At 32.4% G+C, this 22,274-nt stretch overlaps 1 protein-coding gene across 1 annotated transcript in view; it reads left to right on the forward strand.

Moving 5' to 3' along the window:
* The first annotated feature begins 1,665 nt into the window (after positions 1–1,665).
* Positions 1,666–22,274, forward strand: part of LOC145255710 (WD repeat-containing protein 74-like) — a 42,669-nt gene continuing 22,060 nt past the window's right edge. The window contains exons 1-4 of the mRNA XM_080114299.1: positions 1,666–1,773; positions 10,176–10,282; positions 12,261–12,382; positions 13,669–13,732. Of these exons, the coding sequence (XP_079970425.1) occupies positions 1,719–1,773; positions 10,176–10,282; positions 12,261–12,382; positions 13,669–13,732 (348 nt within the window). The 5' untranslated portion in view covers positions 1,666–1,718. The remainder of the gene's footprint in view (positions 1,774–10,175; positions 10,283–12,260; positions 12,383–13,668; positions 13,733–22,274) is intronic.

Consider the following 22,274-nt stretch of genomic DNA (forward strand, 5'->3'; position numbering starts at 1 on the left):
GTTTTTTGTTTTGTTTTTTGTTTTTACAAAGGAATCAGCACTTATCAAAGCCCGAAGGCCACTCAAGGATAATGGTTAATGGTGTAGATGGGGTAGAATTTGATTATTGAAGGGGACGGCTCAACAAAAACTTGTTTATATTGAACTTAAAGGTAACCATATTGTAATCAGTTGAGAAACAGGTTAGTGGAACAGTGTTCCACAGGCAGGCAGTTCTAGGGAAGAAACTTTGTTCATTGAATCTGCATTTAGATTTAGGCACACTTACAGAAAAAAGCAAATTGTTGATAGTGGTTGTAGCTAACTGAGTGTTTTTTTGTGAACGTTTGGTGGCAAGGGAGACCATAACTTTGAGCTCAGATGAGCACTTGCCATAAAAATAACAATAAAGCAAAGACAGTCTCACAATGTCTCTTCTGTGGGAAAGAGGTTATGAGGGGGGGGGCTTGCAGTATTGACAGTACGTCATCCAGGTTTCAAGACATCTGGAGCATGACAGCTTTGTATATAACCATTTTGGTATTTGTCCAGATGTCTCTGTCTTGAAACACACAGGTTCGAAGTGCTTCAGCACATTTTAGGCAGCTTTGGACTTTGTCTTGGATGTCAACGAATCTCTTGGCAGAATCCCAAGCCTCCAGAAAGTCAAGAAGGCTGTCAAATCCTTGAAGAATAACAGGGCCCTCCAACTTGATCATATCCCAGCTGAAATCTACAAGATTGGTGGAAACCTCTTGCTGATCCAACTGCATCAACTCATCATCAAAATCTGGAAAAGCCAAAGAGTCTAATGAACTTTCTCCTGGCTATGGTTGGAAAGGTCCTTGCTCATGTGCTGAGCAGCCGGCTCTCTCCACTCACTGAAACAATTCTCCCAGAAACCCAAACTGGCTTTCGCCCAGTACTTGGAACTACAGACATGATATTCTCAATGCATCAACAGCAGGAGAAGTGCAGGGAGCAGCATCAACTTCTCTATATGGCATTTCTCGACCTGACCAAGGCCTTCAACTTGATTCCAAGAGAACTGATTTGAAAAACCCTCGCCACTTTTGGATGCTCAGAGAAATTTATCGAGATCCTCAGGCTTCTCTACAAAGATATGAATGCAACACAGACGAGTTCCTTCAAAGTTCAAATGGTATCAAACAGGGCTGCATCATTGCTCCAACGCTCATCATCAGCCATCACACACATGGTCAAGAATGACCTTCTCTCAGGACTTGATATCGTCTATAGGACAAACAGGCAACCTTTCAATCTCTCCTGCCTGGGGTTAAAAAACACAACGTCAGTCACATCCCTAATGGAATTTCAGTATGCCGATGACAACTGTGTGGCGTCCATCTTGAAAGAACACCTGCAGCAGATTCTGAATGCCTTCAATCACAGTCTTGCCATTAACTCAACAAAGACACATATCATGTACCAACCAAATCCTGGGGACAGGGCTGACAGAAAGAATTATTAAAAGACTTTTTTCATGTTGATGTAAAGAAAAATAATAAATAAATGTAATCTCAAAGATTTTAAATAGTAAGCCTTTAATATTAAAAATTATTCATTCGCAAATAAAAAATATAATTTACAAATTAGTCACACAGGATTCTCAACGTTAATCAGTAATGAAACAAAAAGCTGGATAAATTTCGTTTTTCGTTTCAGGACTCAATCAGTAAGGGAGATAATTCACAACTTCATAAAAAAATAATAAAAAAATGTCGACCCACGTCTACAACGTGTTTGTTGGCTCGGAGACAGGATTATTAAAAGGTAAGTTGGGCAAAATTATATTTAACAATATCTATGCAAATTATGAATCTTTATTTGTTTTACTTTTCCTAATATTTTTATTATTATTTGTGTCTGGCTTAAGTTTTATGTCTTTTATTTCAACTTTTTCTTACGTTCAAATGTCGAATATTTTTAAAAGACAGGTTCGGCGAATTTTTTTTTTTTTTAAGTTTTGTTTGTAATTTAAACATCGCGATCGGAAAAATTGTCCAATTAGAACATATTTTAAAAAATCTGTTTGGATATTTACGCTTAATTTTCGTGATTTATTTACATAATTTAATTATTGAATGCGTGTTATACAAGGTAAACAAAAAAAGCACGTGTTTAACTTGTTTGATCAAATTATTTTAATCTTCGTTTAGGAATACGTTCAAGAAATACTTATATTGAGAAGCACGAGTAAGCCATAATTTCTGACTGTACGATTTACATTTTAATTTTAGCCAGAAATTACTCTTTATTTACTAATTTAAAGACTTCAACATCATTTTCGGTGTTTCTACAGAATTGGACGAGATTTTGTAGTCGATAAATGAAGTTTTCAGATATAAAAGAATGGTTTCGACTATTTCTTCTTTTTTTTTTTTTGTCAATTCTAATAAGTTACAATGGTAGCTTTCAAATTATGCAATCGAAATTAGTTGAATATTACTGAATTATTAAAAAAAAAAAAAAAAAAAACCACCTTTTGATCCGTGCTATTTTTTAAATCGTATTTCCAAGTTTAATTAAAGTTTTATATGTTCTTTTATTCAATTGTAAGGTTAAAGTACAGAATAGGTACAAAATACCCTCCCTATGTTAAGAATGGCTTTTTAAATAATAAAGTTATTATTTCAGCACGGATCAATAAGGGTAACCCTAATCGTGTTAGCAGGTAAAAAATTGCCGCCATCTCGTTTAAATCGGAAACGGAAAATTACCTCCCTTTTGAACTGTGTCTTACGATCATTTTCATCAAGTTCTATCTTTTATTTTCTTTAATAAATAATTTTCTACCTTATCGATTTTTGTAACTTTTGGATATAATCATCTTAAAAATACGTAAATAACATTGTTTATGTGAAATTCAGTATTAGAATTTCCGAAATTTCGTCCCAATAGTGTAGAAGCGCCTCATTTTCAAATGTCGAAATCTATAACATAAACCCCATTTACGGCCATCTTTTTCCCCATAAATCTATGTTTATATAAAGTTAGATATGTGTACTTGTATTTAATTAACCGATCATTATGAATTTTGGAACACAGCTGTGAGGCCTAAGAGGTCGTAATATTGGCTATATAAAATTTGACGAGGATAAAAAGAAAGTGAGAATTGTTGCATAATCATTGGCAAGATCTCATTCGAAGTAAAGTGTTTCTCCTGTAGTGACCAAAGACCAACTAAATCAAGTCGTTCGTCACGTCGTCAGAAGAATTTATTCAGCCGGAATTCATTTATTTCAGAAACAATTTGACTTTGTCACTGGTCGCCCACACAGTTCTGTCAGCTGTAATGCGTCCCTTTTACATACAAATCCATGGGACTATATTTTTGTCTATTCACGAATGTAGACAGTGAATGGTTTGGAACATTCGAGAAGGCCCATATATAAGCATAAGCGCACCAAAAATCCAAACCAGTCTAGACTGTTTCCACGGGTCACTATCATCACCGCCCCTAATTGTTGCTCGTGTCAGACTCCGTTTAAGGACGTTAAAACAGCACCAAGTCTCAACAATGATTCCGTGATTTTCAGACCGCCTTTCGCAAGCCAAATCTATGACCTTCACCTTCACCGAGGTGAACGATTTATATGACCTTCACCGAGGTGCGCGACTTGACACACAAAAATAAACCGCCTCTTAATCACCTGCTAACGCACACGTCACTGTAACGTCCAATGACAACAACAACAACCTTCTCACTCGACCTGCCTTTATACCACTATCTCAATCCCTTCTCTTGCGCATGCGCCTGTAGATTCCTGACAACCTCGAGACTTCCGCTTATAAAAACCCAAGTTTTGTTGTCGCGCATGCCTATACAAGGCACAAACACGAGGGCGTTTGTTGTGTTGGTAAGTACTACACTCCCCCCTGATCTGATGATCACATAGAGTGCACTCCGGGGGTGGCCTCTTAGTTCGTTGGCTTCTGCGAAGGGTGGTATTTACACTCTCGGATTCAGGTTCAGGTTCTGGTTCTGGTTCTGATCCTGCCTGATCAGACAAACTACAACTACCACTCTCTTGCTCAGTGACCTCAGTCATTAGCAGCTCATCATCTGATGATGGCTCGAGCGCGTTCTAACAAATGTTCCATGGGCGTTACAGATACGCTGGTGGAAGCCCTCAACAGTTGCTTAACATGGGTGGGAAGGCCGGCCACAAACGCATACGCCAGTGTTTGCTCTGACACTCCATTGCCAAATAGAACTGCAAGTTTCTTCAGCTCCGCGAAAAAGACATCCACGGTTTCTCCTGGCATGAGCTTCCTAGTGGCAAATGTTTCGTAGGCCGTACAGGGATCCATGGCAAATGCCTTGTATAAAGCATTTTTTATACAGGTAATATCAGCCTTCTCCACAGCACTCAGTTGCTGATATACTCTTAGGGCGCCTCCAGCCAATCTCAGGGGAATCACGGTATGCACCCCCTTTACTTCACAGAGGTTGCAGGTCAGCTCAACCCTTTCGACCCAGTCGACAACAGAAGTGGATCCGTCGAATTCGGGTATCAGTTTTAAATCAAACTTTGCCCCAGCCATAGTTGTCCAGGAAAAGAGACAAAATGAAATCGCCGAAATAGCTTATGACCTTCACCTTCACCGAGGTGAACGATTTATGACCTTCAGCGAGGTGCGCGACTTGACACACAAAAATAAACCGCCTCTTAATCACCTGCTAACGCACACGTCACTGTAACGTCCAATGACAACAACAACAACAACAACCTTCTCACTCGACCTGCCTTTATACCACTATCTCAATCCCTTCTCTTGCGCATGCGCCTGTAGATTCCTGACAACCTCGAGACTTCCGCTTATAAAAACCCAAGTTTTGTTGTCGCGCATGCCTATACAAGGCACAAACACGAGGGCGTTTGTTGTGTTGGTAAGTACTACAAAATCGCTTCTGCTCAAAATTATCACGCATGTGGGACTCTCCATCACACAACATAAAAATCTGCACTAGTAAGAGTGTCATGTTCAAACTGTAAATGGACAAATTACTCAATCCCTGTACTAATGAAGCTCACACAAACAACAATGGATGAATATTTTTTGCTCACAAACTTGTTTCCCTCCTGGTATTTTTCATTCACAGGGTTTTCTTCATAAAATATACTGACATTAATAAATTCCTCAGTTGCGGAGGATTTCCTGAGTCACTAAAGATTTCTAGCAAAACTTTTACAATTACTCAAATATTCTTTTTTCCATTCGAATGATGTTCCTGAATTTTCGTCTTATTAAAATACACATTTTTCCACGTTATTAATGGACCCCAATCTTTTTAATTCCATATTCATGGGAAGATATCAAACATTGAAGAAGAACTATGACTTGCACATATTTCACACACAAAAATAAACCCTTCCTGATTAAATAAAAATTATTATTTTAAATGTTTGTTTTTGTTCTCAAGTCATTGCTATTTGCTGATGCTTTTTTTTTTCTTGTTAGGGAAAGGAGTTTCGACCTATGCTCTCATCACGATCATGAATTCGGAGACCAGGTTGATACCCCTTTTCCCTACAGTCCAAACAGATAATTGTTCCAAACTAACAAAAACAGTGACAACAAGCAATATAAAAAAAAAAACAGAAGCAAAAAGAAAAAAACTATTTCTATAAAATACTCAATTTTAATTAGTTATAAATACTTAAAGTTTGGTTATCAAGATCTGATTTCAACCAATCCGAAACAGTCGTATTTGGAGCCTGTTGAATATTGATATATGTAATAATCCAAGCACAAAGGGAAACTAGAACCACAGCTTGCCAATTAAACTTTTGTCAGTTACAACACAACCACTCAGATACCAATGAACAACTGAAATTAATCCTGGCCATCAATCAACAATCAAAAACACCATTATCATCTTTACCATAGATAATTCAACTCACCAAGAAATGGTTTTCCAACAATCAGTGTTATATATTCTGAGTTCAAATAACATGTATGTTACATAGTGGAGGTATATAAACATGTATATAAAACATATACTGTTGCATAGTGGGTGTATATACAACTCCACATTTAAATGTATGTATAGTCTTTAGCTGTGTATAATCTTATATGCACTATGTTATCACCTGCAGGTATGCAGAATTCTTACGCATATTCAAATGGATAGTTTGTATAAATGGGTCAAATAAACATATAAGCCCTACTACTAGCCCTAATTCCCATACCTCTTTTCTCCAAGATGGTTTCTCGTAGTTTTTTCCTGTCATGAACAAAGGACCTTTCACATAATTGAGTAGCATCATGCAGTTAACACAAAAGTCTTTGTTAAACTTTTATTTCCATACTCCGCAGTTCCGTGGCTTCCCTAGAGTTTGCAACATCTTCATTAGATTTTGCTACATCTTCACTGTAGCATCCTGCTTTAGCTTCCCAGGATTTAAATCATCGTTATCTCGCCAAGTGAACGTCTCAGTCCAAACTCATCTCTTGATTTGGCACTCCTCTTGATTCGCATCAACCTCATATAATAATATTCACTTTGTTCTTTAATGCTGACCTGATACGAAAATGTAATTGTGTCATTTGTTACGTTTATAATCTTTTGTTTATTGTCAAAACTATTTTCGATCAACAAGTCAACTCTGTTAATGTAAATATTTTCCATTCGATCAGTTATTGTAAATATCCATATTTTGTCTTTTTGTTTATTGTAACATTTTTCTCTTTGCTTAAAATATTTGCTTTTATGTTATTACAAAATTTATTTCCCTTTGTAATTTCTAACTAGCTCAATTATGGGTTATCTTTCAGATGCAAGGTTCCTTGTTTACTTGCGGTTGTAACGATGTAAGATTCCGTTGTACGGAAGATCAAATCGGCCATAATTTAAATATTTAAATTTATTTACTGAATTTAAATATTTAAATTGATATACTGTTTAAATGATAATATACGTCTACGATGTTTTTATTGGCGCTTTTCTTATTTTTTAATAACATTTTTTTGCACCATTTACAAGTTTTTTTTTTACAAATATTTTTTTTAATACTGTAATAGTAAAATAAAGTTACATTTATTAATTATACGAAAAAAGTATCTCGTAATGTTTTCACACAAGATTTTTTTCCTGTTGATTTCTAACTTCATTTAATCATGAACAAATTAGTCGATGTGGTACAAATTTCTAATAAAGATTATTATTTTTTTATTATTAAAAATACATTTCATGAAAACACTCATTATAAAATGTTCACGTTGTTTAATTAAAAGTTCTCAATTTTAATCTAATAGTTTTATAATTTTGTTATTTTGTTACAAATTTCTAATAAAGATTATTTTAATTTTAACGGTAATTTGGTTTTCATTATAAACTCCGTCATGTTAAAGGCTTTAAAATCACTTTAAATAGTAAATCAATTTTAATATTTAAAAAAAAAAGAGAAATCAACAGGAAAAAAATCTCGTGTAAAAACATTACGAGATACTTTTTCCGTATAATTAATAAATGTATCTTTATTTTACTATTACAGTATTAAAAAAATTATTTGTAAAAAGAACTTGTAAATGGTGCAAAAAAAATACGAAGAAAAGCGCCAATAAAAACATCATAGACATTTTGGCCGATTTGGTCTTCCGTACAACGGAATCTTACATCGTTAAAACCGCAAGTAAACAATGAACCTTGCATCTGAAAGATAACCCAATTATGTAAGCTGCATAGGCTACATACCTGCTCTTCTTGCATCGCATGGCTTTAATCTGCAATATCAAGAGAAAAGAATCAGCTATCATCAAAATCATATCAACAATATAATTCACAAATGCTATGATTGATATAATGTCAAGTTAATGTCAAAATCATATCAAAACATCATTATTTAGATAAGCTGGCTATCACTTAATTCTGATCAAGGCTCAGAAAATATTATCAAAAACTGCAGAATGCAAAGACACTACTATTTATACTACTGCTCCATGAAAAGCTGTGAGTCAAAACAAAACTATCAGTAACAAACATCCCTTCATACAAGCAGACAATCATCTCTTCCAATATTTTTTCAAAAAAGTAGCTAAAAATATGTTGAGGTCCTACTCGCCTACTAGTAGTACTGCTATTATCATGGAGAACATTTAAGCTCCATTACAATGGTTGCTGCTATCGTCAAAAAGCCACAAGTCAAATCAGAACTTTCAATAATGTCTTGAGCAGACAATCATCCTCTTCCAATATTAGAAAATAAATGATTGAATATTACAATCAGTTAAATGTTCATCTCATATGTTTCGTTTTTCATACACTTATTAGTAGCATTTTGATCTTTCATCAATTTAAATCCTAGCAGCACTATTGACCAAGCACAAACCTCTGCCCCATCACCACCACAATGTTGTATCTCTGTGCTTATTTTACAAGTACTTTAATGGAATGTGCTCTGATGAACTCATAACACTTGTGAACCCTTTGAATTTAAATGTACTGCGAACAAACATCTCGCTACTCAACTCACAATCTCCTGTTAGAGATGATCCCAAATAGTAGCCCCTTATGTCCAAGTGGTAATATACCTTGTTTGGAGTGAAAAAGAGTAATAAACTGTTATGGTGTAGTGGTGATCTATCCTATTTCATGACTATATGGCTTCTTCTAGACATTATGCGTAGAGAAACTTACAACAAAGTCCCAAAGCATTTTCAGGACAGTCTGTCTGTAACATACTTCTGTAAATGCACACTCTTGTAAATATATCACCATGTTGTCTTATTTATTACTAGCAGGAAGACTTGACGTCGCCTGGGATTGAATGATGATCGACGAATGTTTCACGCTCCCATATTTTTATTGTCACTGAAATCAATGAAATCGCCCATTTTTTTCAATCAGACCAATTGATTGCCTGCTCTAGTTGGGGACCCATCATGGTGCACTGGCAGGAAGCTTCACATGCCTCCCCACAGTGACCTGGTTCACAATACATTGTAGTCTACATTGCACTATAGAGAATCTCCTGTTGATTTTATAAAATTATTTTTATATATATAATGGTTTAAAATGAAAAGTCAAGTATCATGCTTCAATTGTACTCTAAACAGAAATATTTATTTTGAACGCGCCCCTGTCATATCAAAGAACCTACTGTTGATTTTATAAAATTATTTTTATATATATAATGGTTTAAAATGAAAAGTCAAGTATCATGCTTCAATTGTACTCTAAACAGAAATATTTATTTTGAACGCGCCCCTGTCATATCAAAGAACCTACTGTTGATTTTATAAAATTATTTTTATATATATAATGGTTTAAAATGAAAAGTCAAGTATCATGCTTCAATTGTACTCTAAACAGAAATATTTATTTTGAACGCGCCCCTGTCATATCAAAGAACCTACTGTTGATTTTATAAAATTATTTTTATATATATAATGGTTTAAAATGAAAAGTCAAGTATCATGCTTCAATTGTACTCTAAACAGAAATATTTATTTTGAACGCACCCCTGTCATATCAAAGAACCTACTGTTGATTTTATATATCTGACTTTAATGCATGATTCAATCTTGTGATGAAATCTGCACAAACACGAACATCTTTTTTTTTTTCTTTTTTGCATAAACAGTAAGTGGAGCACACTCGCTGTACTCTACTTTCAATAAAACCCTATTTTATTTAGAGTGTATTATCTCCTCGGTTCATGGAAAAAAAACTTCTAAAAAGATTTCTTTGGCATCTTTTTCTAGTTTCATTTGTTTCAGTGTTTAATGTTTTGATAGTTTTGGGGCATATTCCATGATTGAAATTTCTCCACCCTGTCCATGTGCAAGAGATTGTTTGAGTTGTTCATTACAAACATTTTCAATTCTTCAAATGTAACAATTAACATTTCACTCACCTTCACATTTTTTGTCCACCAGTTATGCTTCTAGCTATTTTACATTACATTTAAAATATTCGCTCAAACTTTTCTAGTGGAGCATATCACAAACATCTTGGATATTGATATTGGACCCCTTATTACTTGACTCATAACCAATAATTATGTTAGCTTAAATATTTTTTGAATGCAAATATGTTATAAATGAGTAAGGAAGCCAAAATAGTCTTTTATTAATTTCCTAATTGTATTTCCTTTTAAATAATGTATACCAATAATAGTAGCATTTACCTTTTTTCTTGTTATAAATCTGTTTTATTTTAATTTTAGGTGCCAACTGTGTTGAAAACAAATGGGATAATTTAAATACATTAGCTGATGTCAAAAAAGACAATGAAATTTGTTGCATGTGTTGGGACAGCAGGCGAGAAGAGAAGGTATATTTTTCTATTAGATTCTATTTTTCATTCAATGGAATTGAGTCAATTGCAGGAACTTTTCAGCAACTATTTTGTTGCCATAATAAACAGCTGTTTCCATAAAAATGTATCTACAAATTCAACTTAGGGCAGAGAATTTGAAATATTAACAAAATTACCAGACCAAAAATTAGTGATTTCTAAAATTTAAATAAAATGTTTTGTATTTATTTACTAAATACTTAGTTTTATAATGAGTATTTTTTTTATATGTTGAAAATATTTTAATGATATTTTTGGTCAGTTTAATTTGTGGCTGAAATTCATATAGAACTTTTTAAAATCCTAAATTCTTAAATTTATAGAAAAATAAACTCCAGAAAAGTATCAACAAATAATTATCAAAAATATGTCCCCAAATTAAGAAAATGGTTCATTTCACACTAAAAATATTTTTAAAGTAAAATGAAGTTAAGGATGACATTATTTTAGATAAATGCTATTTACTTCAGATATTTTTAGTGAAATGATATACAAATATTATTTAAGGTTTCTAGTTAAATAAATTAAATTGTAAAGTAAATTTAAATTGAGGTGTTTTGCATGCATTTTAAAAATTGTTTAAAAAGCTTTGTTTGAAGTAATCAAGAAATGTAAAGAGAAAAGTGATTTTTTTAATCCAGAATATTTTTCAAAAATGTTATTTTTTAAAACATTTTACATTTAAATTTTTTATCTACAAAAGAAAATTTTGCGAAATAAATGAAATGATCTTTCTTGAATTAAAACAAAAATATTTATTTTGATAATAAGAAACTAAAATAAATTCATTTGTAAACTTCAAATGATAATTAATTCAAATCTTAAAGGTTGTTATGAAAAGAATATCCTTTCAATTTTTTCTTTTTGGTTCTTCTTCATTATTATAGCAAACTTCAAAAATGGAAATATTGAAGTTCAAGTAAAACCAACGGTATCTACTGAAAATAATGAAAAAATCCAAAAATTACGAAAAACAATCAGGTAGAAAATTAATTATTCGTGAAAACAGTTTTTGAAGACAATTTAGTGAAAATTGAGCTTTGATAAATTGGCCAAAGAATTTCAGTTTTCAGAAAATATTTACCTCCCTTTTGTTACAATTAGAACTCTCTGGTTCCTTTTTTTTTTTTTTTTTTTTTTTTGCAAAAACAATTTTTGCTAATTGTCCTTTTTGGGAAGGGGGGGGGGTGAAATAAATTGTTAGATTCTGACTAAAATGAAAAAGGAAATTCCCCTTATATGAGAAAACATTGATCAACTAGTTTAATTTTTGCAAAGAAAATCATTTTTAAGTGAATTTGAGTTTTTCCAATGCCTCATTGTTTCTAAAACCTAAATTTAGAGTTATCTCTCTTATTTCTTCAGGCTTTTTTCAAGATGACATTGTGAGATCATTGCTTATAGTTTAGCCATAAAATTTGATATTCTTATTTAAAAATAAAACTATACTCTCAGTTTATGTAATTTTTGGTGTTCGATTATTTTTGCTGCCAGATTTTTCTTTGTTTTTTTTTTGGGGGGGGGCAGCACCAATAAAAATTATGGAAAAAAACAATAAAAATAATCAAAATCTTTGTCATTCTTAAAAGTTAATATATTTTTAAATTTAAATTTTGTTGTTATATTATGTATTTATTAATTAAATTTATTTATTTTTCTTTTTAAAACCAATTACAGCGATATTTTGATCTCACTTTTTTCTTTTTTTCAATTTAATTCTTTAATTTTCTTTCATGAAAAACCATGAATTAAGTAGAGCCTTGAAAAATATGTTCATCTTTTTCCAAATCAAATCCCTATAGATTATTGTATGAATAAACTATTACTGAGGGAAGAAAAGTTTTCAGAAATTTTAAAATTTTAGGAGTTTGAATAGAAGATGAAGCTTTGCGCTATTGACATCATATATTCTTGGAATCTGTATATTTTTTTTTTATTGTTGTTTATTTTTTAGGTGTACTTTGCACAACGGAATCAGTTGATTAAAGTTTACAATGTTTCATCTGCTGAGATATCAGAAGAAATAAATTTGAATGCTGGAGAGGGAAAGTTTAGAAATATTGCAACATTTGGCAAGTAAGTTGCAAAAGATTTTGTTGTTATCAAATTTTGGAAGCGTGAATATATATATTAAAGAAAACTAGAACTAAAACTAGAAGACTAAGAAGACTAGAAAAAGTGTGACCCATTCAGTTTGGGTTTGTTTGAATGGGGAGGGTGTATGTGTGAAAAATAAATTTGAAAAGCCAATTAAATATTTTTAAAAATGCAGACAACTTTCCAAATTAGTCACTTTCTGCTATATCTTCTCTTGATACTTATTTAGAATCTATGTACCCATCATGGAACGAAGATGTCATATTCCAAAAGTCACGTAAATTGATCAAGCATTTTTTTTTTTTACGATTTTTAATAGGAAATTGTAGCCATTATAAGGCTGATTTTGATCTTGATAGATCGAATTGAGTTGTCACCCCTCCTTATTTATTAAACATGGCAGATCAAAAAATAACATATCGCTTCCTCATAACATTTGATTTTCTTACTTAAAAAAACTACTTACATTATTTTTGGAATATGACATGTTTGTTTCATGACAAATACGTACATCATAAAGGTTTTTACAAATTTTTATCTATTTTTGTTTTGAAAATAGGTTTAATTCTAAATAAGCACCCTCTTTGCACTATGGCTTGAATATTTTTTGTGACGTTTTTCTCTGTTGTTTATAATGTTTCCAATTTTTTTCTCGTTTCTTTCATTTTATTGAACTGTTTATTGAATCGCAGAAGTGAGAGTAATAGAAATAATATAAAATAAGAGCAGAATATCACACAACATACGAGAGAGGAAGAGGGTGATAATCAGAAAGTAAGCGATGGGTTATTTTGTAAGTGAATTATACAATGATTGACATGATCACAGGCTTCGTCTGGGTCATTCAAATGTACATGAATACTATCTATGACTAGATATGACTAATACTATCTATGACTAGATATGACTAATACTATCTATGACTAGATATGACTAATACTATCTATGACTAGATGATGCTGCACTGAAATTTATCATTTCTATGTAAATGTTATGGAAACAACATTCTATATTATAACTGAGATTCCTACCATATTGATTATAAAGTATATGTTCATTTTACAATGACAGTGTAATAGAGAAGTAACTCTACCTCCATTGTATGAAAATACATAAAAAATATTTGCGATTAAATAATACATCTTCCATCAAAAATAGATATTGCTTTTTTTCCTACAGTTTTGATACCAGTGTTTTCTTTTCAATTATATAATTTTGTTTTTTTAAAATGATGAAATTTTTTTCTTTAATTTTCTTGATTTTAGACAATTACTGACTGCATTGGATTCTGGGACTGTACATTTATGGAACAAAAAACGAGAAAAAAACGTAAGTTTTTTGAACAACTTTTGTCTTTCTATTTAGAAATAGAATAACTTATTTTAGCTTTTTTTTCTTAACGATTTCAATGATGATGTCAACTGGCTATATAATTTTGTCATTTTTTGAAATTTATTTTTATGTATATGCACCTAAAACTAGGCACATAGTTACTGCGAATTAGAAGCCAGGTTTATAGAGGCATGCTAAGTGGGCAGTTGTGTATGTCTAAATTTTTGCATGTTTGTACAGTCGGAGAAACGGGAAGTACAAGGAAATTCCAAAGTCAAACAGTTTGAGGAAAGAAACTATTAGAGTAGAAAGCTTTCTTTTTCTCAAAGAAATTTTACCACTTTAAGGTGACGGAAAAGGTGTGTCACTTACTACTTGGCCCATATTGTAGTCAATGAAGTCCTGCATCTTATATGACTTTGACAAGTTTGGTCATGGTCCAAATTTTAACAGAATTGCTACTTCCGATTTTTACAAACTTGATATATGAATATGATACTCTTTGATAATATTTAAACCTGATCAGATAAGTAGTTTTTAAGTTCTCAATATTTCCATTTCAGAAATACTTCATTCAATATAATACTTTGGCTCATTCTTACATTGTATGCACTTTCAATTGATTTTTATGTTTATGTTCTCATAGAAACAGATACATTTTTATTTGGTGTTTTCATAAATATTATAATATATTCTAATTAAATAAAAAAAATAAAAATGTACAAAGCTAATAATAAGTAAAAATAGTTGAGGTTGCAGGCATTTATTGGGATTGACTGAAGCAAACAGAAGGTAGATAAAAAAACTTTTGAAAAAATTATCTGAAGAGATACAGGGTGGAATAATAATTGTCGCCCTGAAGAAAACAACACAACAACTTTGTTTTAAAACTTTTATTGAAAAAAAATCAATTCAAATAACTTGATTATGAAGTAGAGTTGACATCTATTCAATGTAGCCACTTTCAGCCCCAATATGGGTCCGGAACTGGGAACATGCCTTTTCCACAAGCGCCGACAGGAGTTTGACAAATACTCAGTGAATGGCCGCAATTATGCTGGCTTTGGTATCATGGGAGGTCGTGTTGGTGATGTTCTCGCTGTATAACCAAACAAAGTAGTCCAGCGAGGAGGAGAAGAGCCAGTGAGAGAAGGGTACAAAGTCGTAGCGCTCCTTCTGAAGCCAAGCCCAGGTCTCTTTGAACTTGTCCTGCTTCCACACCCAGGGCCTGCTAGTGGCCACCTTATTGCATCAGGGGATCACCACACTCTTCAGCACATCCAGGTACATTTTGGTGGTGACTTCGTAGATGTGAGGTGGCATGATGTGGCCCTCACTTAAAAACCATACCAAAGACCGTAATTGTGGCCGAAAGCTTTGTTTACATCACCCTGGGCATGTCCCTGTTATTCATAGCAATCCAGTGATGCATTTGGAGGATGCTGGCAATGGTCCTGTTGTCATTTGATTGGTAGGAAGCATGAGTTGTACAGTGGCGCATCTCCAATCTTGCTCGTTGAACATTGTGTCACTTTCAGACATGGTAGAAGGTTTCTATTGCTCTTGGGATTTGTACACAAATGGTTTGCAACAAAAAAAGAAAACTGGTTTTCATCAAATGGAAATGGAATCATGCCATCTTTTCTAGAGCAACAATTTTACCATTTGACCCTGTATCTCAGGTTGACAAGAAAGTTCTTGCGATTTTTAACTTTTAAATTCAGATGAACACATCACGGCTCAAACAAAAATTTATTGACCAAAATAAGCATCATCAGAATCAACACTTTTACCAATGCAAAACAAGTGTATTTATGCCAGTAACGTAAAAGTCTTGTGTTCTGCAGGCGATTAAGTTGCTGAAAACATTTTTCATATCGCTTAGGGTTTTGGAGCATTTCTCATGCAGAAAGTTGTCGTTGGGAATGAGGCAGAGTTTCATAGCCCAATTCATTCAACTTCTGCAGGTTCGGTTTAGCAATGTGCAGTTGGGCATTGTCATTGAGGAGAATTGGACTTTTTTGTTGACTAATTGTTGGGTATTGTAGCAGTTTCTGATACATTTTATCCGTTAATTGACAGTACTTCTCCACCATAATAGTTTTGCCCACATTAAAAAAACTAATGGATGAGACTGGTTGCAGACCACCAAATAGTTTTTTGGTTCAACTCTGGCTTCAGGAAGTGTCATAGAGCTTTGCTATGTCCAACCACTGAGTTGAGCATCACTGGTCATCATAAAGAACTCACTTTCCATCGCAAGTCACAACCCGACGGAAAAACGGGTAGTTCTTGTTACTTAAAAGAAGGGAAGATGACACTTCATAACAGTGTTTCTTTTAGTTGTCGTTCAATTCGTGATGCACCCATTTATCAAGTTTATTGTCTTTTCAAACTCTCTCAAGTGTTTGGAAATCATCATATACGTTGCGTCTAATTCAGAAGCAAGTTCTCGAACAGTTGTGCATGGATTAATTGATCTTTGTCAACATCCGATGGCCAACCACTACACTCGTCATCTTAAAGACTCTTGTTGCTGCCACAAAATTTCTTAAATCACCATTGTGCTGTGCGTTCAGTATTATTCCTAAGCCAATCACATCACAAATGCATTTCATAACTCTTGAGTTGTAAGCCATGTTTAGTTTCAGAAGAGTTTCCAGTGGGTAGTTATTCAATATAAGTCCTGGAGATGACATATTCTCAGTGGACAGCTACTTTGTACAGATTCCAGACTTTATAATTTTGTAGCCAAAGAGCAAAAGATCCTTCTCGTGTTGACATGAAAAAAAAATATGTGCAAGTTTGTTAAAAAGGTTTAATTTTTATTGAGCAATTCTGGTTTCTGATTTGTTAAGAGCAGAACGTGAATTTATTTGATTCGTCATTTCCTAGCAGCAGCATTTATAAAAAGAATCTCCCAACTCTGAGGGACGGACAATACCCCCATTAACAGTCAAAAATATTGCAACAATAATTTTTTTTAATAAAAAAAAATCACAAATGAATTATATGAATGTTTTTAATAAAGAAACATCACAAATGCATTTCTTTAATGTTTTTGAAAAAGAAACATTAGAAATGCATTACATGAATGGTTTTTTTTTAAAAAGAAACACCACAAATGCATTTCAAAAATTGTTATGTATTAGGTGTTCTTGAGTGTTCATATTGTGGAGAGATAGGTATATTTAATACAGAGACATGTAATTCATAAGGAGAGGGAGATATATAGATAGATAGAGCGATTGACATTTATACTGTTGACAGTTCTGACAATGGGAGTGTTTCTATAACATTGACACGTATATTTCTTTACCTATTTTTGAGATGATGATTTTCACAAAGTTCTTATAATATAAATCCACAATACCTTTTCTGTTGAATAACATAACACGAAGACGCAGATACAAAATTATGAAGTTGTTCGTTTATTCCATTCGACCGGTCAATGACTTTGCATCAAGGAATTCAAAGTCTCTACATGATTTCTTTCTTCTCCTCTTCGCTTCGAAGGTTCGATGTCAGCTCTGTCTCTGACTCACTGACTTCTCTCTTCTCCCCTGACTTACTGACCTAAAGCTCTCTATATTGAGAACTCATGACGTCATTGCGTAACCAAACACGTGCATCTCGGAATCGTGGCCTGACATGCCTCTGTCTCTAAGCATGCATTGTTCCTCACATTTCTACAAAGCCGATTTCTCTAACCTAATTTTTGAATAACCCACTTTACAAATAAATATAACATTTTCCATTGTTCGTTTTTAAATTCCTTATTTTAATTTCACAAAATTACATCATTACATTCCTTTTTCAATAAACAGATATCTAACTATTTTGTGTGAACTAAACAATGGTTAATTCTACATTCCATTTTCAATAACATTCTGTATTATTTATTTTAACTTATGACCGGAATTCTCCATTCCAATCCTAGCTTCGCAGGTCCAAATCCTCGGCTATCCTATCTCATATTTACTCACTTACAAGAAGAGGCGACTTGTTCTTGTGACATTCCTACCATCCTTATTTTCAAAAAATGTACGCATTTTTAAATTCTAGTACATTTTTTCCTCTATATCTACACAACCACACGGCTAAGAAAGATCAGGCTAAAAAAAAAACTCCTTTAATCAGTCTTTCCAACTGACTTCACAATTATTATTTATTTATTTTTTATTAGATCAGACCTTCTCTGATCTTCTTGGCATTTACTTTTTGGGTGTAGGGTATTCCTCCCCTGATCCATGTCAACTGCTTTATCCAACCACCCTTATGCCGTAAACTAGAGGTCTCACTTTACCTCTTTCGAAATTGACAACTCCTTTCGTCCCAACAGTGCCCTGATCGTATCCTTTGCCCGGTTGTTCTATTAAGTATGGCTTTGTTTTCATTTTGTAACTATCTTATCTTTTCCGGGACATCTCAAAGCTCATAATTAATCTTCATGGTTGGCTTCCAAATTTTTAAGATATACCTATTTTATCACACTGATTCACTTGGATTTCCTTGCTTGGACTCTTGGAATTTTGAGGAAGATTTAGAGAATTAACTAATTAACTTCCAACCTTGCGCCATGATTCCTACTTGCGCCTAATTTCTAACTATGGCCTGATTTTTGTGATTTTTCTTTTATCTCATCAGAGCTTCCAAGATCCAGCAGAGATATCCCGCATTCATGCATCTCTAAAAAAAAATATGAGGTTATATCTTCTTACGAACCTACGGTATATTTTACCTTTCTCTCACCTCATTAAGCAATATGTGATTTGCCTACGGTACCGACTCTCATAGGTCCCTGGTACCCTTAAGGATTCTCGTATCCTCTCCACACCTGTCTCTAATTAATTGAGCCAAGTCTTACCTCCTGCTTGGAATTGTCACGTGCGACCAGCTTTTTTTATCCTATCTCATATTTACTCACTTACAAGAAGAGGCGACTTGTTCTTGTAACAAAATGTTTTAAATAAAGAAACATCAGCAATGCGTTATATAAATGTTTTTGATAAATAAACATCCCAAATGGATTGTGTGTGTGTGTGTTTTTGGGTAAATGAAAAGAAAAATTGTTTAAAAAAAAAAAACGAAGCCTTGACGCGCAGTTGAAAAAGTTGAAAAGTGTGAAAAAAAAAAAATGTGCAACCTGGCAGGTGCCCGTTTGTGACGAGTTAATGACGTGAACTTGGAGTGCGAGTCTGTTGGCTTCTTTTTTTTATACGAAAAGGCTTAATCCACATGCAGCGATCGTAAGCAATAACTATTCAGCAGTTAACATTTTCTGCGGGACAGTTTTTAATGAGGTCAATAACCCGGTTTGTTTGTTTTTACATAACTTTGGGGAAAACCCGCTCCCTGTTTATTAGGGGGAGTGTTTCGTCTCGAAATGAAAGCAACCGTCTGATATGACGATAAGCCGACATTTACTAAACGTTAAATCACTTTCTAGAGACCACTGACCTTAGGCCAGTGATTCGAATCGAGTTTTGGTTTTTTATACCAAAAAACTAAAGTAACACGTGCCGATCCGAAAATGTCAAATATTTAACATTTCAAAGTTGAGCAAATTAAATAGAGAGGCGACCACTGTTGTTAAGTCGTAGATATTATCATTTAGACGCAATATAAAAAGTTTTAAGAAGTTGTGAGGCGACCGATCGGTTCTCTAAAAAAAGCCTTTTGAAGACATACACAAAAAGCAAACATACATACACACATTTTCGCTTTTATATATAGATTTAACAAATAAATATCACAAATGCATTTCTTTAATGTTTTTTAAAAAACAAATATAATAAATGCATTTCATGAATGTTTTTAAGAAAGAAACATCAAAAATGCATTTCTTAAATTTTTTAATAAAGAAATATCACAAATACATAATTTTATAAAGAAACATCAGATTTCATAAATGTTTTAATAATTAAACATGACAAATGTATTTCTTTAATGATTTTAAATAAAGAAAAATCACATGCATTTTAGAAATGTTTTTGAACAAAGAATCATTACACATGCATTTCATAAATGGTTTTAATAAAAAAAAACATAAATGCATTTCATAAATGGTTTCATAAGTGTTTTTAAAAAACATCACATGCATTTTATAAATGTATTTATAAAGGAACATCACAGATGCATTTTATGAATGTTTTTAAGAAACTTCACAAACGTATTTCATAGATGTTTTTATAAAGGAACATCACAAATAAATTTTATGAATTTTCTTAATAAAGAAACATAACAAATGCATTTCATTAATATTTTTAAAGAAACATCACAAATGCATTTCATTAATATTTTTAAAGAAACATCACAAATGCATTAATTAAATGTTTTAATAAAGAAACATTCCAAATGCATTTTATAAATCATTTAAAAAATAAACATCACAAATGAATTTTTTAATGTTTTAATAAAGAAACACTACAAATGCATTATATAAATGTCTTTGATACAAGAAAAATCAAAAATGCATTTCATAACTGTTTTTAAATAAACATCACAAATGCATTTCATTAATGTTTTTTATAAAGAAGCATCATAAATGTTTTAAAATAAACATTATCAATGCATTTTATAAATGTTTTTAAAAAAAACAACATCATGAATGCATTTCATAAATGTTTTTAATAAAACATCACAAATGTATTTCAAAAATGTTTTAATAAAGAAAAATCAGAAATGTATTTCATGAATGTTTTTATTAAAGAAACATCACAAATGTATTTCATAAATTTTCTTTATTTAAAAACATTTAGGAAATACATTTGTAATGTTCCTTTTTAAAAAAAAAAATTGGGAAATGCATTTTTTAAGTTTCTTTGTTTAAAAACATTTATGAAATGTATTTGTGATGTTTATTTATTAAAAAAATTTAGGAAATGAATTTGTGATGTTTCTTTGTTAAAAACCATTCATGAAATGCATTTATAATGTTTCTATACTTAAAAACATTTGTAGAAATGCAATTTTGATTCTTAATTTAAAAACATTTATGAATTACATTTGTGATGTTTGTTTTTTTTTTTTTTACTAAAAAACATTTATGAAATGCATTTAAGTTTTTTAGGGGTTCGTATTACTGTACACATAAATTTGAAAAAGTTGTCAAAAAACAAATATATAACAAATAAATGTTATCAAAGGCAAGATAAGTTACTTTTCTACCTAACTGGGCATGTTTTTAGTGTTTTTATTTAATGTAACATGTTTATTCAGCTCGAAAAACATACAGTGTTTACCGATGTATTGGAAAGTTAAAAATGGCGCCTGATACTCTCTTTGACGCGGTAAGTTTGGGAAAAGGAGTTAAAATAAAGAACTAGACAAATTCTATTAAAAACCCACTGAATATATGTCAGCCTATGTCACGGTAACATATATTGAGCGAGTTTCTAACAGTATTTTGTCTAGTTTTTTATTTTTAACTCCTTTTGCCAAACTTACCGTGTCAAAGAGAGAGTCGGTCGCCATTTTTAACAAACCCTTTTTTTTTTTTTCAAAACATTTATAAAATGCATTTTTGATATTTCTATATTATAGCAACACATTTGTGATACATATATATATATATATATATATTATAGAAACACATTTCTGATGTTTCTTTATAGAAAAACATGCATGAAATGCATTTTTGCTCTTTCGTTACTAAAACAATCATGAAATGTTTTTATATATATGCTGAAATTGTTCTATAAAAAAACGTTATTAAAACAATGCTTCTTGAAGACCATGTCATTGTTTGTCTTGTTTGTTTGTTGACAAACAGTTGACAGTACCTGTACACAAATGACAAATAAGCACATGGCAGCACCGTAGATGTAGGATGCTACCTCAGATTGAAGGAGATCAACCTCTACGAATATTGTGAAGAAGCCGCCAAGCAAACCAGGAAAGAGGAAGAGCAAAATCTGGGTGAGATAGACGTACAGTGGTGCATCGTAACCCAGCTTCATCTTGGGTCCACCAAGGATGGTCTGCGGCAGGCGCTTCAGGAAAAAATCCTGCTTGTACTCGTTTAATAAAGGGATACCAGAACCCATTTTGATTTTTGTTTTTATTATTAATTTTGTTAATTTTTATTGTATATTTTTCAATAATGTCCTTTTCATATATCTTATTTCAATAAATTGCCTCACAATAAAAATACTGAAGGACAATAAAAGTGAAGGAACTGATTTGCCTTGTTACCATTTCCGGTCCACGTTGGAAGTAGGAAGTACGTTAGCTGACTATAACAAAACTTTTACTCATTTAATTTCCATAATTTTTTGCAGCTGATTATAAATAGGCATATCCATAAGTTTTCATTTTATTTTGTCTGCATGTCATATAAATAAACATCAAACAATCTTCCTTGCTCATTCATTAATTAAAACTAGCCGATTCCTGTCTCTGTGGCGTCATTGCTGGGAGATGTAGCTCTCACTCGACTTCTAATTGGAAAATTTCACTCAACTTAATTTAAACCTTAAATGGAAATTCTCGATTCTAACCTTATTTTTACGCACTCACATCTCTCAATATTATTCCA

This window comes from Euprymna scolopes, chromosome 31 (assembly GCF_053919585.1).
Source record: "Euprymna scolopes isolate OS-2025 chromosome 31, ASM5391958v1, whole genome shotgun sequence".
In the NCBI taxonomy this organism is placed as follows: domain Eukaryota; kingdom Metazoa; phylum Mollusca; class Cephalopoda; order Sepiida; family Sepiolidae; genus Euprymna; species Euprymna scolopes.